Source organism: Epinephelus moara, chromosome 23 (genome assembly GCF_006386435.1).
Source record: "Epinephelus moara isolate mb chromosome 23, YSFRI_EMoa_1.0, whole genome shotgun sequence".
In the NCBI taxonomy this organism is placed as follows: Eukaryota; Metazoa; Chordata; class Actinopteri; order Perciformes; family Serranidae; genus Epinephelus; species Epinephelus moara.
The window spans coordinates 14,401,947-14,419,789 of record NC_065528.1 but is presented as its reverse complement, the minus strand read 5'-3'; the positions used below and the strand labels follow the sequence as shown (position 1 = coordinate 14,419,789).

At 42.2% G+C, this 17,843-nt stretch overlaps 1 protein-coding gene across 1 annotated transcript; it reads right to left on the bottom strand.

Moving 5' to 3' along the window:
- Nucleotides 1-265: 265 nt before the first annotated feature.
- Nucleotides 266-16,918, bottom strand: etnk1 (ethanolamine kinase 1). The gene is made up of 8 exons (XM_050035841.1): nucleotides 16,632-16,918; nucleotides 15,028-15,287; nucleotides 14,037-14,177; nucleotides 10,768-10,910; nucleotides 5,758-5,841; nucleotides 5,503-5,663; nucleotides 3,180-3,253; nucleotides 266-3,029 (listed from the first exon to the last, which is right to left on the bottom strand). The coding sequence occupies exons 1-8, from the start codon at nucleotides 16,776-16,778 to the stop codon at nucleotides 2,957-2,959; spliced, it is 1,083 nt and encodes a 360-aa protein (XP_049891798.1). The 5' UTR covers nucleotides 16,779-16,918; the 3' UTR covers nucleotides 266-2,956.
- Nucleotides 16,919-17,843: the final 925 nt, after the last annotated feature.

Sequence of the window (17,843 nt, the reverse complement as noted above, 5' to 3'; positions counted from 1 at the left end):
TAACTTTAGTTAACCAAACTAGATTTGCAAAGCTATGCTCAAGTGGTTTCCCCAACACTGGCCACAACATTAAAATAAGTGTCTTGACAATGTTTGTATAAAATTAAAGGTCAGTATGATTCTGTTATGTTGTTGTAATAAAACTGCCCCTCTGCCAAAAAACTACCACCCAGATTTTAACTTTTTGAACTTGTTAACTCACAACAAAGTCAAAAAGCTCTTTGTTCAACACCCAAAGAGACACAAGACGAAACAAAGACACAAATAAGGGTAAATAGACTTTATTTTTTCAAAGCATGTTTACAGTATTGAAAATGTTTTTTTTTTTTTTCAGCTCTTACCCCAGGCAACTATTCACTTTAATGCAACTTTTAGAAAACAAAAAGAAAAAAAGATAAAAGAACTCCCTCTATTTACATTCATTCACATTTGAGAACAAGCAGAGATATTATTACATGTGTTTACTGTACATATAAACATATGCTAAAGTGGCCAGAAATTTAAGGACAGACTTTTGTACAATGTTAAATAGTAGTGGAGCTTCATATTGTTAGCGGTACTAAGATGACCTGTGTATCATGTACAGTGAAATTCATTCGTTTCAGATAGCTGAAAAATAGCAATATTATGTCTAACATTCTTTGATTATGTGGCAGTCTAATTTGACTAACTTCAATCATGTATGAGTGTTATGTGTAAATGTGGTCTGACAGTGTGCTAACCGGACACCCTTTTACAGAACCTATACATGTTCCTTCAACACAAATCAAAACGATTATCAAAACAGTTTTTCACATTTGCTTAAAGCCATTGTACATAAATTTCAAATTCACATTAGGCTCAACACAAACAACTTCTCACTTCTTCGATCTTAAATCAGTAACAGGCCTAACCTTCAAACCCGTAAGTACAAAATAAGAGCTTTCACAGGCACACCATCACACTAGTGTCCAGTCTTGTCAGTAATGGTCTCTTCTTCACAGAGCTTTGCGAAGCCGTCTCAGTAGAGAGCACCTGGGCAACAATGTGATTAGCAAACTGTTTTGGAGTAAACAAGAAAACTTGTTTGACCACATTTTTACATGTGACATTTTATGTTTTACTTGCTCAAGTGTAGGAAGCAGAAACTCAGGTGCTCTTCTGCCACTATATAGAGTGCTGCTGCATAAGGAAACATCCACACACTCTCAAAGACCTCAGCCTCAACGTCTCAATTTAAATAAGTATAAAAAGTCTATAGAACTGTTATTCTCTTTGTGCTACATGGGAAATGATACAGTGTGCATTATGTACAAGCAAAAAGAAAAACAGATGTCAGCACTTTGGTGTAGGCTTGTTAAAGTAACCAAGAGATGAACTTGTTTTTTTAAAAGGGCCTGCTAAAGCTCATTTAAAAAACATTTAACATGAAGGTCAAAGGTGAATATGAAGAACAGTTACTGATAGCAGCCATTAATTTCTCCAACAGATGGTGCTCTTGCTCCTCAGGTCCCTCTTACAGCTGACTTTCATTACATTGCTTTTATAACTTGACACAGATGTGTTTAACCAACCAACTCCACTTTCTATTTCAACAAAATTCCACTTTTCAAAACAGACCTTCAACAACGGGCGCTTCAAACGATGAATGCCAACAGTGGCTCAGCAATCTGACAGTCAGCAAGGTTGTGTCACATTCATCTTAATACACACACACGTGAGTGAAAACTGGTCGTAACGTATATAAAATGTCCCGTCTTCATTAGGACTGAACAGCAGTGTTTCATTAAGATGATTCCAAAACGTTCCCTGACATGGAGCAGACAATAAAATGGTTTGGTCTCGCATGTACAGCATGTCTTACAGTCGATGTCACAGTGAATTAAGTCCCCGACACTGCTAACTGACCATGTGAACTACGACCAAATTTCCTATCTACCATTATGAACACGGAATGTTCAAATTACAGTGAGATGCAAGCTTGTCCCCAGTTAAGACAAAGAAAAACGAGTGTCAAAACGATACAAGAAACGTACATTACAGTGAAAACCTCCCTCGAGTCAAAACCGCTCACCTATATGCAGCGCAACTATTTGACTTTAGGGAGGGGCTAGATGTAAACACAAGTTGCTCTCCTACAACTCGATGTTTCTACCTTCATACGAGAAAGTCAAAACACACAAGCCCTCACCAAACTACACAGCAACATTGACTACACAGCTACTCTGGCGCACCACCCATCCACAGTATGCTGAAGAAAATAAGGGTGAAAACAACAGTCACAAGGCAGGCCACAAGTTTTTCTTTTTTTTTTTTTTAGGGGGGCGGGGAGTGACTTAGCTCACCTCACATGGGATTTTGGGACAGCACTGGCCTTTCCATGTCGGCATTTGTTCTTTTCTTTCATCTTGGTTCTTTAGCAAACAAAGCAGGCTTTGTATTGCTTTTATTCACTGTTATAAATTTGGTCGTTAGCTGGGCTGACTCTTGGGAGTTTCCTCCATGAACGCACACATGAGGAAGCTTTCTCAAGGCAATCAGATTAGAGTTTGGGCCACCTGTCAGTCATGTCAATGATCACTATATGTTTGATAAGGTGACATTCCACCTCCACTTATTCATAGTGATATCAGCTTACAAATACAAATCGCAGGTTAACACCCTAACTGATATCAGAATAATCCACGTGGGCTTCACATTATAACAGGTCTGTACTTCACACACACCCACATTACCAATGATTTGGGCTACCAGTTTACAAATGTGTGTCAGTAGAGGATGGCAAAGTGTGGTCCATTCAGTCTATAGAGATAAGGACATGTAGAGGGGACCTGTAGGCACTGAGCAGGACAGACTCTCAGTCTGGCTCCTTCCTACATAGACCCCTACAGGGCGCTCTGCGGTTGTCATGTGAGGCTCAGAGCAGGTCGGCAGGGAGGAAGAGCAGGAGGAAGAGAAGACGAGGGGGCGGGGGCTTTTATTCGGGTAAGTTCAGCTCAGCCACCTCCAGTTTCATTTTGAAGTACTGGTTGAAGCGCAGGACTGCGTATCTGGGACACACAGAGAGAAGAGCAGCGTCAGTGATTCAGATAAAAAATGTATGACATGTTAGCAGCCAGTGCAAAATTATCAGACTGTTAAACGCTATGCGCTGAGATAACACGATAGCTGTCGATAAATATTTCAAGATAGCAACATACCCCAAGAAGTCAAAGTCGATGGTGGAGACCTTGGCCTGAATCAGAGCCCAGAGACCCCAGAAGAAATGAGATGCCTGGACACAGAGGAGAAAGAGAACAACGCAGAGACACAAAGGATTAGCATGCACTCACTGTCTAAAAGTAAATGTCGTTTCTAATTACCCAACACAGCACACTCAAGCATGTACAATGCCAGCAGAAGCCCTATGGCAACAACAACAAATAGCTGACACAGAAACACAATTGCTTCGCTTGCCCATCCTCCACACTGCCCTCTTTTCCTCTTGACAGTAAACAAGGCAGAGTGTGGCTCAGGGGAAGAGCGCTGAGCCTCACTGGGGTTACAAGTTGGCATTAAGAGCACCTCCCACATGCTGGCCGCATCAGCGAGCACATCACAAACATCCATCTCTCATAATCAGAGTAGGTGGCGCAGGTTACAGCCTGCATCACTCTGTGCTCTGTTTAACCCACACCACAATAAAATCCATGTTTGCTGACCCAACACCTGGCAGCAGGCCCTGGAAAATTTGCTCAGGACGAGCCCCCAGGACGTTCACTGTGCTCTCCAAGTGTTCAAGTTCGGTTCTCTGATCATCTTTGACCGTATCAAGACTAATTTTTCACTTCATAATTAACCAACTACTGAGAAAATATAGTCTAAATGTTAATTTAATACTTTGTTGGTATATTAACCCAGTGACAACTTTATTTTACCAACTGTTCTCAGCCTTCACTTGCCTCAAGGCACAGGTAAAGTACAGGTGTTTCAGCAAACAGAACTCATATGGGTGACAACAAGCCATTATCAGATTACAGTGTCATTGTTGTTCTTCATTTTGTTCCTCAACTCGTGAGTGACAGCTCATAACTGATGACAAGATTAGCAAAAATAACCGGATACTTCTTTTACCTATAATTACACAGCCATATTAGGACTATAGGCCTAGCTGCAGTCTGACAACTACCTATTATCTGCCTCTCAGAAAACCATCACTGTCTTGGGCTTTAAAAATTCAAGACTTGGAAAGGGTTTCTTGCTGCATATGCTTTTGTTGGTGGCCAAAAAATACAAGAACATCCACACTACATCAATATACTCAATGGAAAAATGAACAGCAAAACTCCATGTGAAAACAAAAAGGTTTTAAAATCCATGGGCTCCTGTATCAACTTATTTTAGTTTCCCAAACTCATGAGGTGCTGTACTAATTTAAATGTGAATTTGGCCAAAACTGACACCTGTTTCTTTAAATGTGTGGGTTTTTTATAAATCTATTTTTTGGAGGCTCCTCTCTATGTGACCATACAGACCACATCCTCATTTTAGAACAAAATCTCTGTACACACAAGTGTCCTGGCACTATTTCAGAAATAATCTCTAACACGCCTGAAAATGCATATCACATGACCATTCATGTACACTGGGCACGCATGTAAAGAGGAAGCAGACTGCCTTCTCTGTGGCTAGTTGCGTAATTGTAAAATATATTACGCAAGTGGTGAAAAGTAAGACCAAAGATTTCTCTGCTTGGACCAACATCACGGTGGAATGGTTACCGAAAGTAACATGAGTATAAGACAGTCGGGAGCCACTGAAAAGCATTTGTGGCGACTAGGGTTGGGTTGGTATGAGAAAAAAAAAAAACGGTCCGGTTTTTGTTAAAAAAAAAAAAAAAGTATCAAGTCGGTAATACTGGATTTTCGCCACTTGGGGGTGCAACTGACTCATTTAAAATAAAAGACGACCTTAGGACAACAGAGTGACAGTAACAAGTTGTTTCTTTTATTCCTTACAAATAAATTTTGCAGCTTACTCAATCAGTGCAAACAAGGGTTGCCTCCTTCGTCTGGCTCAAAGCCAAAGTGTTGCCATAGTGGCGCATTCTTTGATTTCTTTGAGACTAAATTGTCCGCCATTATCGACTCCCCGTCACTACAAACTCCAGGCTACAGTAGAGGCCGCCGCCCCACCCCCCTCTCTCTCCTGCTCGCTGTGCGCTTGGCGAAGAGGCAGACACAGGTGCCCACAGACTGGGGCGTACTATAGCGGAGTGGACTCCGTGTAAAAATGTCCGTGAAAAATCCTCGCGATGTGAAAAATACATGCCGTTGTGACACTGGTGCGCGACCTCCGCATAGTCCGCTCCGCGTACGTTCCACCCGAGTATGCGGTCTGGTCGGTCTCCAAAAAAAAAAAAAAAAACCCCGGTCCAAGACGGAGTACCAAACCGAATTGGTATTACCGAGAACCGACCCAACCCTTTGCCGGAGGAAGCCATGGCAATGGGAAAGGAGTAACCACACAGGGAGAAATGCTTACCAGGGCAAATTGGTTGACTTGGACATAGAGAACCTCCACCTCCCTGTCGGTCACTTCACTGGTCTGGCCTTTGTACTCCTTATAGGCCTCAAGGTAGGAGTGGAGCCACTGCAGCTGAAAGGCCCGCTGTGGGTAGTGACTATAATCCACCTCATTCAGGCCTGCAACACATGAACACACACAGATTAAATACTCCGTAAACATTTCATACACTCATCTTATTTATACACATCAAACAGAACAAGTTATTCTGACCTGCAAACTCATTGAAATGGTTCCCAATGTCGTAGGCTTGGTAATTGTACCCAGCATACTCGTAGTCAATGAACTTTACATTGCCTGAAAAGAGAAGCAGCGTTGTTTAGACAGAGACATGGGAAGTGGACGTTAAAATGATAATGATGTGTTTTCCCTTTGATAACTCAGAATGTCAAGGCTTTTTCATTTTACACTGTAACTTTCTTCCTGTCTGACTGGAGTGGCTGGCTAGTTAGCTGATTGTGGGGCGAGGAGTAAGAGCTTGTATTTTGAGAGAAGTGGACTGTAGAGGGAAAATTCAGCACAGATAATGAAATAAAGGGATTAAGAAGACACATTCAGACTTAAAAGGTGTTCTTTCGAAAATAATTACTGACAAAATACTTCTTACACATGCACTACAGTGCTGTTTAAGGAAGTCAGAGTCAAGATATATATTCAGAATAAAAGCTCTTGTTAAGTAAATGTGGGATATTAATTTGGTCATCAGAACCAGAGCATATAGATAGCTTGCAGATCTTCATGGAGGTTGAGCAGATTAAATGAAACACTAACTGAGTTATCAGCCTTTGTTTTCCCCACAACAAAACAAAATAGGCAGCCGGGATTCATTAGCAGAGATGAAAATGTGCAAATCCTAATGCAACACATGGAAGGCATACAAAAATCGAGGCAAAAAGAGGAGTGCATCTGGCTTCTGAGAGAATGTTTGTTTTGGATACATGCACAGAGGGAAGGGAAAATGGCCAAGACAAAGTTATGTTTTACAGAGATGGAGGGGGAAAAAAGGGCAAAGAAAGCAGAGGGACAAAGGGAGAAAGATAGTAAAACACAAAGAAAGTGGTCTGTGGAAAAGCACAGTGAGCTGCCGGGGGCAAATGTACAGCAACACACTGTTTGATACGTGCTCTCTCAGAACTTTGCTGACTTAAGCAGAGCTCAGACTACAGGAGTTTTAAAATCCTAGTTGATTTTGAAATCGGGTTGCATCACAGATGTTCTTGTGTCTAATCCACTACAAGATTAGAAAATAAGGAAGCAGATGTTAACAACACAGAGACTAATGTGGTGCTGTAACTTGCTGTAATGTTAACAATACTTTAAGGTGACAAAACCTGAAGCAGAAGGCTGAACGACTCTGGATGAGGAAATGGTTAGAGAGACCCGGGCAGCACGGGTTATCTTAGGAGGGGTGAATCTGGGATATATCGGCCCAACACTCCTGTAGCCTGAGTCTGGTTTTACAGCAGGCAATGTACTCGTCTGTATCTAAAGGCCAACAAAAGTTATAGCTCTTACAGTAAACCTTCGGGACATGCCAATTTACAATGGTTTTTAAAGTTTTGTGATGTCACATGTGTCTTTATGTCAACCCACAGTCAGACATCTAGTCGCACAGCTTGAAGGCTTAAGGTCATAAAATACATACTTGGCATCTACATCTGAAAAGGCATCTCTTTAAACTTTCAATCCATTGTTCATGTGTGGAGAGGAAGAGTCAAAGAATGTGTTGTTGGTTACATTTGAAGGCCAGTGAAAACATGAGGTGTCGTGACGGAAGACGGAAGCATGGATCTCAAAATGGTGGTGGCTGATCTCAAAATACAAACCCTTACATCTACAAGCCCGGTTGTTACAGAGAGATTAGCAAATAAATGTAGCTTTAAATAACAAAACATTTTGATTCAAATGTCTCCACTCTTTGTTTTGGCCTTGCCTAATTTCTTTGGCTTAACATGTGGAACATGAGTTTTTGAGGTGGTGCTGGACTACAGAGAAAGACACTTTGAGGTGGGTTACCAGCCGGCGTGTAGGTCCTAGCGGGACACAACTGAACACCTCCAGGCAGTGGCTATAGCCCCCCCTGTGCAGCAGATGAAAAGGTTGGGGCAAACACATCTTTCACACATGCTCACTCTCACACTGACATATTTTGTCTTTTATCCATTCTTGCTCCCACGCACTGTGTTGGAGGACCAAGCTCCGCTGCCAAACCTCCCGTTTCTTCTCTTAAAACCCCCCCCCTTGCCCGCCCTCCTCACACATGCAACCTCACTTCCCCTTCTCACAACACACCCCTCCAATGCTCCCTTCCCATTGGCCCACTGTGAACCCAATAGCGTGACCCCCTCTGCTGCGTCTGCAAATGACAGAATCTTTGAGAGGTTTCCTGTTGGCTGCTGAGCTGCAGATTTTATGGCCCTTGGGACTCAGAAAAAGTGTGCAGATTTTTTTTCTTCTTCTTCGCAAACATCTGAGTAAAGTGATAGGGGCAGGGAAACTAAAGCAGCCTGTGTTGGAGGCTGAGTGACACAGTAAAGAGAGACAAAGGAGAGAAGAAAAGTAAGAAGGTACAGCACATGCTGGGGGTATATTTGCAACTATTAACAATATCTTTGGAAAAGTGAGAACAATTATTGAGTTTCCACCGCTTCTGTTTATAGTTTTTATCAATACAGGAAGTGGTGGCTTCTCTGCTGTCGCATTTGGAAGACGAGTGGTTTCAGCTCAGCAACTACAGCTGAGAAGTGACAGGAAGCAGTGGGGTAGCTGTTTAGCCTCTTTACATGCCTACTCTGTTTTTCTGTTCGACAAAAGGCTCCAAATGCAGGGCAAGATGGGGATAGAGTTTGCTAGAACGATGGGTTCGACAGCTTTAGGTGGGTGCGGTCAGAAAAGCAGTAATTATGGCTTGGAGCTGAAGTCCCTGGACTCTGTTGTGGTGTTCATTCCATTGTGGCTGTCATCTGTAGGTGTGGTCTGGTTGTGTTTGCAGTGTTAAGACATAAACTGGAGGGGCTGGGATAAGTGAAAGATCCTGTCTGTTCTGGCCTCTCATCAATGACACTTCCACCTCAGCCTTTCTTACTAAAGCCTGAAACATGATTCTGCAAGTCTGCAAATATGCATGGATGTTACGTAGCCTTTTACATGTTCGTACAAGAGATCTATACCAGTCTACACTTGGTTGCATCTGTCACAACTGAATGTAAAGGAATTCAAGGGAGTTCAACGCTGGGTGTTAGCCCAATCCCAGTGAAAGAGGGTATCTTGTTTGATATGCAGAGCCACAGATTCGAATTAGACTCTGCAGGTGTGCATGTCTACTTCTCTGTGACCTATGGTAGCCTAGAACTCTGTGTGCTCAGGCATAGGCGTTTCACCGCATTTTTTGCAGAAGCATGTTTCAGTTTTGAAGGATAAAGGTGGTGATATTCTCTATTGTTGTTAATGCCAGCAAATCCCATGAAAAGACCCAAACCAACAATGTGTTAGTTCATCTCTCAGTGCTTTCCAACTTCCCTAGTCTGTCTGTGGCTCTCAGCCCAAAGCCCATTCATCCCCTCTGAGCACTAATCTCTAAAAAATGGGGTCACAAACGTACAAGAAAGGCTTCAAACAGGCGGACACTGTCATTTTTAACTAGTCTTACTCAACCATTAGCCAACAATGAATTTACAGACTATTTTCAGCTGTGGATTAATAGACATTTGACGCACTAATGACTATTTATGACAGCAGGAGGGTGACTCAAAATAAACTACTGTTTTTGTTCACCATGTCAGCCAGTAACACAGTGTGGCTCATTGTTGTATTATTAATAGTTCCTGGACAACAATGTATCTCTATGGCACTGAGGGATAAACTATATAAAGAGTTTTGGCTGCACAGGTTGGTTTTGTTTTTTTCATTGGGTTTGTTAACAATAAAAACAAATGCAGAATATCTCCAAACATATCCTTCCACTTATATAGTCTGCTCAGTGAACAATACTGATACTATGAAGTGGAAATTGCGGAGTCAAAAGCAGTGACGGAAAGTAGAAGTACACTTTAGGCATTTGGCTGGTGCTCAGAGTGACTTCAAGCAAGTGCAAACATGAAAAACATGTGTGTAATAACCAGCATCGTAAGTAGCCTCACTACTGTCAGTGGGACAACTGGCGGGCGAGTAGCATTGGAGGGTAATAGGTAGGTACGTGGCTCCTACTGCTGCCATGAACTCATCCCGATTAGCCTGAGCAGTGGGCAGACTACGCGAGGGGCCCTCAAAGCCGACTGTGCGCGAGGTTTTTCTCTCTCCATTGCCTCCCCAGGGGCAGGGCGGCGCAGGGCAGCCACAGCCTCGGCTGTCATTCCTAGGGGAGAAAGGCTAGACACAAGGAGCTATGAGAAGGGCCCCGCCCCTCGCCGCGAACCGACGAGGGGGCTGACAGCTCTTAAACCCAATCCCCCACCCCACCTCCCACATACAAAAAATTATACTCTCTTCTCCCCCCCCTTTCTTATTTGCTCTCACACGTTCAACCCAAAATTCCTCTGCTACAAAGACAGTGGTTAAAACAGTCTCATTGACCAAAAGCAAGCTGATAAGTTTGCCTGAGGACAGGTCGCTTGACTTTCATAAAATCAAAAAAGAAAAAGAAAAAACATTGCTAAAGCACCAAAAACATGTGCTGTCAATAAAACTGAGATTTGGTATGTGGTATGATGTAATGGTATTGTTTGTCCAGGCTGATAACAGTGGTTTACATTCTAAGTTTTCAGCACAGAATTAGAACAGATCAGACAAAACTTGGGAAAAAGAATAAAATCCACATTAGAAACAGCTTCAATTTGTGCTTCTCAACAAAGCTTTACTACAGCAGGTATCCCAGTATGGGAAATTGAAATCCTCAAGACTAAATAAAATCTGTATTTGCCAATTGCATGTAACTTTGCCCCAAATCAACACATAACTTTAAATGGTTTCATCCCATTTCAAATTTGGATTCCATCTTGAGCAAAACAAGAGCACCCAATTAACAGCTTTGTCTTCTCTGATCGTTCTAATTCTACACCTGCAGCCCAATGCAAACACCAACAATGAGTGAAGCATGTGACTGGGGGTCAAGGAAGTGCAGTTAATGCAGTCCTACCTGAGTGCAGACACCAGTGCAGTTCACACTACAACACAATTCAGTCACACAGTAATGTCTATGACTGCACTCGTGCAGTTAATACTCACCTGCCTCCTCATTGTAGATGATGTTTTTGCAGAGCAGGTCGTTGTGGCAGAGAACGACAGGGGAGCCCAGCACAGACAAGCTCTGCTGAAGCCACACCAGCTCTTCTCGGAGGCACCGCGGGCTGGGCACCTCCGTGCTCAACCTGGAGGGGGGCAGAGTCAAAGAGGGTGAATACTGTATATGGAAAGAGGCAAGAGCATTGAGAGCATTAACAGAAGAACAGGTGGAGGTTAAATCAGTTTAGGGAACCTGAAAGTAGACTCAGAAATTTGAGGTGAGGATAGAAACAGGAACAGAAAAATAAGAGGCATGAAAAGGGAAGACAGGGAAATACCACACACTAATTTTACAGACTGTGTGATACAATTCATATGGAAGAAGTGGAGAAAAAAGACAAGTGATATATTCATAAATGCAAGCTCAATGTAAATTGATCCACAACAAAGAAACCACATGATCTGGTTACAGAAGCTCTTATTTATGTAATATTTAATCAGTTTAGCATGAAAACAAGTTGTGTCTCACAAAATCCCAATACGAGCAAAATGAGAACATATTATGACGTTAAAAGAATAAGAAAAGGTAAACTTAAATCCTCCCAATTTTACTCCTAGAATAAAACTTTTTGTGAGTTTGCATAAGTCCTCACTTGGGTTGGGCGGTATTTAGGTATGACGGTTTACTGGGGTATTTAGAAATTACTAAAGGTTCTAATTTAATACCGTCAAAAATACAAACGCTCCTCTTTCTATTAAACTGATAGAGATGCTGTATTGAGGCAATGTATTGTAGTGCCCAGTACATGCCACCAGAGGTCAGTCTTTCCTGGTGGAACAGGCAGCTGGGCTAAGAAAATGGCGACTGTGAGAGGTGGGGATAACGTTACAGGAGTTTGGAAGTATTGCCACACCTAACTTTATCTTGAGTTTATTAGCCACGTGATTTTATTGAACACATCATCTCCATTGAGCCCACTGATGTGTCAGTATCCGCCGCAACAAGTGTCATCAGGTCCTTCAGCAAGAAGGGCGCTCATTTCCTATCTGTTCATTACTCTATGGGCCGTAAGTGTTATAGTAGAAAAACAGTATTGTAGGCTAGATCAGTGGTTCCCAGCTGGAGGGTCGTGGTCCAACAGTGGGTTGCGGGTCCATTCTTAATGGACCAAAAGTGACTCACAAACATGTTAAGTTAAAAAAAACAAAAAAAAACGCATTTTATTTTTGAAGTACAGTGAATTTCCTGCACAAGCTTTTATTTTAAGTGTCGTTTCCTGCTGTAGAGTGAGTTAATAACAGACAGATACTCAACAGAGACAGCAAACTAGCTCAACAACATGGCCAAACGCAAGTATTAAGGTAAATATACTAAACTTTGTGGATCTTACACTAATGACGAAACAGAAATCTGGACCCTGTGGCTGGACCAGTTGGGAACCACTGCGTTCTCAACTGGGTTTGTTCGTTTACACAAATTCTGTCATATACATACACTCTAATAAATGAAGGTATGAAAAAATAGATATGACCCAAGCCTAGTCCTCACTACAACGCATTCACAACTGCATTTCCTGCCTGTTAGATTGTTAGATTAGGTTCTATTATTACAGTAGTTTCACCATTCACAGTGCTCATACAAAGTGCTGCTTACATATAACAGTATACTATTTTTGTCCATTTGTCAGACTCTGCTTTGCTAACATTCCGAGGTACCAGATAAATACTATAACGCTAACACTGTGCAACACCACAATCATCAGTAGGACATGATCAGGAGACTACAAGGTAACAAGAAATAAACATTTCTTGTTGTTTGTTTAAATTGTTTTTGCCTTCAACACACACAAAACCCCTACGATGCCGCAGGCGTCTCAGTCTTATACAAGTCTTTTAGCATTTTTTATTTACAATGTTAATACTTGGTTGGCCTCCAAGGAAAACAACAGCCTGCGAAGTCAGTAGCATTTGAGTGTCACTGTCAACATATACAAAGGTAGCTGTTATTGCCGATGCAATGTTCAAACAATGATGGTGTCATAGTGCCTGAAGCTTGTTCTAATCATAAATTAGTTTTGCTGTGATGTAGCACACCTGTTTTGTTGGTACTGACACACCCGGAACAAAAGAACACTTCGCAAAACTATTTCGTGAGACAGGTGCGTAAGAGAGGGACAAGTAGAATCAGTTGCCAACAAACTCCTGCACGCTGTCTAACTTGAAAAACACATTTGTTTGCGATGTTTCGGTGTTAGACCTTCATCAGGCAAATATAGTGACACACCTGGAACAGAGTAACATACATATTATGCAGATATAATAGTTTAGGGATACAATACTTCCATGTTTTTGGCTTATGCAAGATTGACACAAGACTTAAAGGAATACTTATATAACACAAGCAGCACACCTGGGCAAATATGCGTGTTTGAACTCTGCAGGTGCATTCCACTGAGCATAGTTCAAATGCATGTGATCACCCAGGTGCACTACTCATCCATGTTTTAGGCTGTTTATGCAGAGGTGTTTCAAATAGTAAGATTTTAGAGAAAATACTTGTGTTTTGGAGATACTGAGCATACGGCTGGATAGATAAGACTTGGATTATACTGCAGGAGTTGTCTGAGAGTTTGTAAACTAAGGTGTTGATATAGTTTTGCTGTTGTTAAACGTGGACCCCAAGACTCAAGATAGTTGTCTGTCTTTGAATTCTTCATTCGGAGTGAAGTATTACTGTGCTAACTAAGAGTAATATTAATGAGCCTGTCCACATAAAACAAAGGCACGATCTGTGACAGACCCGGTCGATTTTATCATTTTTACTTGATGATACGTTACCATTTTTCACATATTTTGGGGTGCTGCTATTTCATGATTTATGCTGTTTAAAGGCAAACTGTTATTAACTCGGTTGTGTAATATCTCAGGAATGTCACAGCTGGCGAGATCAGAAAAGGAATTCCCCATACTTTCTCTGACATGTGACACATCTACAACTGATAATGAAAATGTGTGTTGTGCCACTCTACATCAGGTTATTTGGATGATTTATGACTCTGATAAAAGAGGTAGTGAGTCAAAGTTACACGTGGAGATAACTGAAAACGGAAATATACAAGTGGTAAAGTCACATGTTCCCAAACAATTTTTTTCAAACTTTTATTAATGTATAAAAACTTTTCAAAGCACAACACAGAGAAGACAGACAGTCTATCAGTCACCTCTAAGGGTCTGACAGATTTCAGTAACAATAATCTCCTACATGGCCTCACCTGGCGTTCTGCTCAGGGTCCTCGAAGTACTTGGGGATGAGAGCAAAGTACTTGCCCATCTTCAGCCACAGGTCAGACTGCGGCACCCAGCCATTGTGGGCATGGATGGCATGGTACTTGGCTAGCTGCCTTGCAATGAGCCTGCAGAGTAAAAAGACAGAAAATGGCAGGTTTCAAATCAGAGCAGCAAGCAGTAATATGCAACTGGACCCCAGTATAACAATTAAGCTGTGAAGGGGGAAAAATGTAATTATTTGATCAATGCAAAGGCATATAAATGGTAAACAAACCGCATACAACAATAACTTGATCAGATAATGACAATTTTGGTGAAACTATTAAAGATTTGGACATTTTAGTGACAAGTTTATACTTCTAAATAATATCAGTGGATTTCCACAGGGTTGCAGTTCAAGAAAGATTCCTCCTAGCTAAGGTTACACTTTTGGGAAAAAACCTTTAACGTGATGGGTATGACTGATTTTGGAGAAATTTTCAAAATTGTGACGGTCTCTACAGCACCTCCACTGGCAGAATAGCGCCATACTGTGTATATTAGGGTTGGACTGGAGCAGACAACTGTGCAACTGTGTGCACTTTCTGCATGTGGGTGTGAGTCTGTCTGTCTGTCAAATCTATGCATCAAGTCTATTTAGTTTACTGTTTAACTCAAGATCATGTTTTACCAGCTGGCCAACACATTATTTCCTGTGTCAAAACGGACAAGCTTGCATTACATCACCCACCAGCAGGAGCATTTATTGGTCCAGTGTGGCGCAGTGCATTTTGGTAGTTGTAGGTTGTCTACCTCTTGAGCGAAATGTTAATTTCTCCGTTTTTCTGGTCATGTAACACCAGTTTCAAAAGTATTTGCATCCTTCTACTGGATAAACAGCCTAGTTCTATGAAAAGACATTTTTTTCAGCAGTGAAATACGTCTTTAAGTCAGGTGACTCTGTGAAAACACCTCAAGAGTTTGCATTCAATTTACCTGAAAACAGGTTGGCTGCGAATGTGCTCAGGCTCCAGGGCGGTTCCTTGCAGAAATTCATAACAAAGGCCATTGTTGAAGGTGCAGTATAGGCGCGGGGCGCAGCGGTGTGCTTGTAGTACTCTGAAACTTTTCACTTCATTCTCCCGGTCGACCAACAATTCTGTTTTGTTGCCATAAATACGGACCAGAACCACATCCTGCATGACTGCGCCCACATAGCAGCCCAGCAGCTTGTTGGTAATCCCATCTGTGAAAAACTGAAGAGACAAACAGAGGAAAGAGTGGAGAACAGGTGAATCAAGGCATTTGTCCTGTGCTCCAACAACGCCTGTAGTCGGAGGACAGTGGGCCCATCCTCCACATTATACTATTTAAGTACTGTGCATGAAAACCTACATTGTTTTGAGTATTGCATAAGTTCTGAGAGGAGTTGGAATTTGGCAAGCCACACAAAAGAGGCGTGAGTGTAGCATTGGGAAATTAGGGCTTGTCTGGGTTGATTTAGGCTTGACTGTCTCTGCTATGAAGCTGGGAACATTTTAAAGAGAGGAGGGGGTGGTGCAGGGGGAGATGCCTACATACCAGCCCTAATTGTTCACTCTATAAGCGATTGACTGAGAAAAACAGGACGGTCAGGAATTTTATTTTGCATGAGGAAGCTATGGCAGGCATTTGCTGAGTTCCCACTTTGGCCTCATTGATGAATATAGGCAAGGGTGGTGAAAGCATGTGACCAGCTCCCATCCTCACTGTGTTTACCAAGTGGAGCCACACCCCCAGTCTGTTACTGGAAGGGGAAAAATAACTCACTTTCTGGGTAATATCTGCCCCAAGCTGTAATGTGGAGCATATGTCCACCCATGTTTCTGCTTCCCTTTTCTGTTTGCTTTATTTTATGTGTTTGGCAGATCAAATAGGACACTCTGGATTGCATAAGATACATATAAGTAGTCTAGAAGTTTACAAACCCAGCCTGCAGACTTATCTCATAAATTCCAGAGTCTCAATCACCAAGGCGCTGCATGATGATAATATTAGTCCGATACACACACCTCTCCTCTCTCTGTAAAACCACATCCAGGCAAAAATGCTGCTTCGTGCCTTACGTAACATCCACCGGGATGATTTAATATGCAGCTTCAATGGATCGTCGGTGAAGTCACATGAACACGGGGTGTGCAGGCTGCGCCAAAGCAGCGAAACTCCCACCGTTTGATCACAACCTGTACTGACGCAGATGCTATTAACAGAGGCAAAACATTAAATCGCCGCAGTATCTTTAAGAGAAACCCACCTACCATCTGTCTGTGGGTGTCAGCAGCTATTTTACAACGTTACTGACATTAACACACAATATTTAGCATTTTCAGCTGCTTTTAATGCCGCCATAAAAGCCGGTTTCGTGTGTCAGTTGCTCCTGGAGTAAATTAACGTCAGTGTTAGCTTACTTGAGTTTTTCAGTTGAGAACACGCTGCTAGCTTATAACGGTTTTCGCTATTTTTACACGAGCTTAACGACAAAATAAAGACGTACACGCTACGTTAGGAAGTGGAGACATGTCATAGCAAGCAAGACTGATAGTAAAATGTTTAAAATGTACCTTTAGCTTGACCTCAGATGGCTTCCAGCTCGGTCTCAGCTCCTTGATGAGCTTCAGTGCGCCGGACCTGTAGTCGCTCTCGTCAACTGTCACGTCTATTTTGGGCACAGCGGGAGCCTCCTCGGGGACATGAATGTAGTTAGCCATTGTGTCGTCTTTATTTCGTGGAGTATCTTAACCTCTGACTGTGAGTGTGCGATATGCAGCGGGTAAAAGCGTAATGTATGAAAATGTGTGACTAGTGGCTGGTGTATAAATCCTTGAGTGGTCCGTGTGCGGCAACGCCTCTCAAAAAATCCCACCCACCAGAAGAAAAAAAGTTCTCCCGGTGCATGCTGGTAGATGGGTGACTCACTGGAAGCGCGTGTTTAATGCATCAGCGCGCACCGTAGGCGGAGCTTAATCCTTAAAAGCATACCAATATCCAAAATGATATAATTAATACCACGAGTTGAGAACACACACAATCTTATAAGACAACCACAAGTCAAAAATATGACCAAAGACGCTCTATGAGTCATATTCCCCGATGGTAACTCAGGCCGCTAGTCCTCGGTGTATACACACAAGCGTGCACACGTAGCGCACTATGCTTCTGACGTCACCTAAGCAATCTATTTGAATGAAATGAGCTTTGTGTCAGGACTGTCTGAGCTCTTGAAATGTCAGAGCTGTCAAGGCCTGTGCTCTGACATAGAGAGGGTAAATCCATGTCAACTCGAGTTTATCCGGCTTTCTAATGTCATGCACACACTCTCCTGGTGTGTTTGCTGCAAAGGAAAACAAGAAAGTTAATGTTTTTGGGAATACAGATTGTATTTCTGTTTGTATCAGTGGTTGCCGGTGGAGTTAAAGGAGGACACCGCCCTAAATTAAGAATTTCAAGATGTAATTTGACAATCAGTATGTTTACATGCACAGTTATGGCAGGAGGGGACTCAATTTATTGATCTAAGTATGACGTATGACGATATGCCCCCTCTCAGCTTGTTAGTGTGGGACCCTTTTCTGGTTGACCTATTACGTCACAGACCAAACAATTGACAAACAAGTTAGCAACGGTTAGCTGGTAGCTAACTGGTACCATGGTGGATGACTTTACAGCTCTGTATGTTTTGTCCATCCAAAAATGCACAGATGTAGATGTTGCCATGTTCAAAGCCTGCATATGTATGTGGGGCCCATGTGGGCAGTAAATGGGTTGAAAATGGG

Coding starts and splice junctions, on each gene's coding strand:
- etnk1 (XM_050035841.1), bottom strand. CDS start 16,778: ATGGCTAACTACATTCATGTCCCCGAGGAGGCTCCCGCTGTGCCCAAA. Junction 15,288..16,631: donor CATCTGAGGTCAAGCTAAAG/GTACATTTTAAA, acceptor TTGTCTCTTCAG/TTTTTCACAGATGGGATTAC. Junction 5,664..5,757: donor CCATTTCAATGAGTTTGCAG/GTCAGAATAACT, acceptor CATGTGTTGCAG/GCCTGAATGAGGTGGATTAT.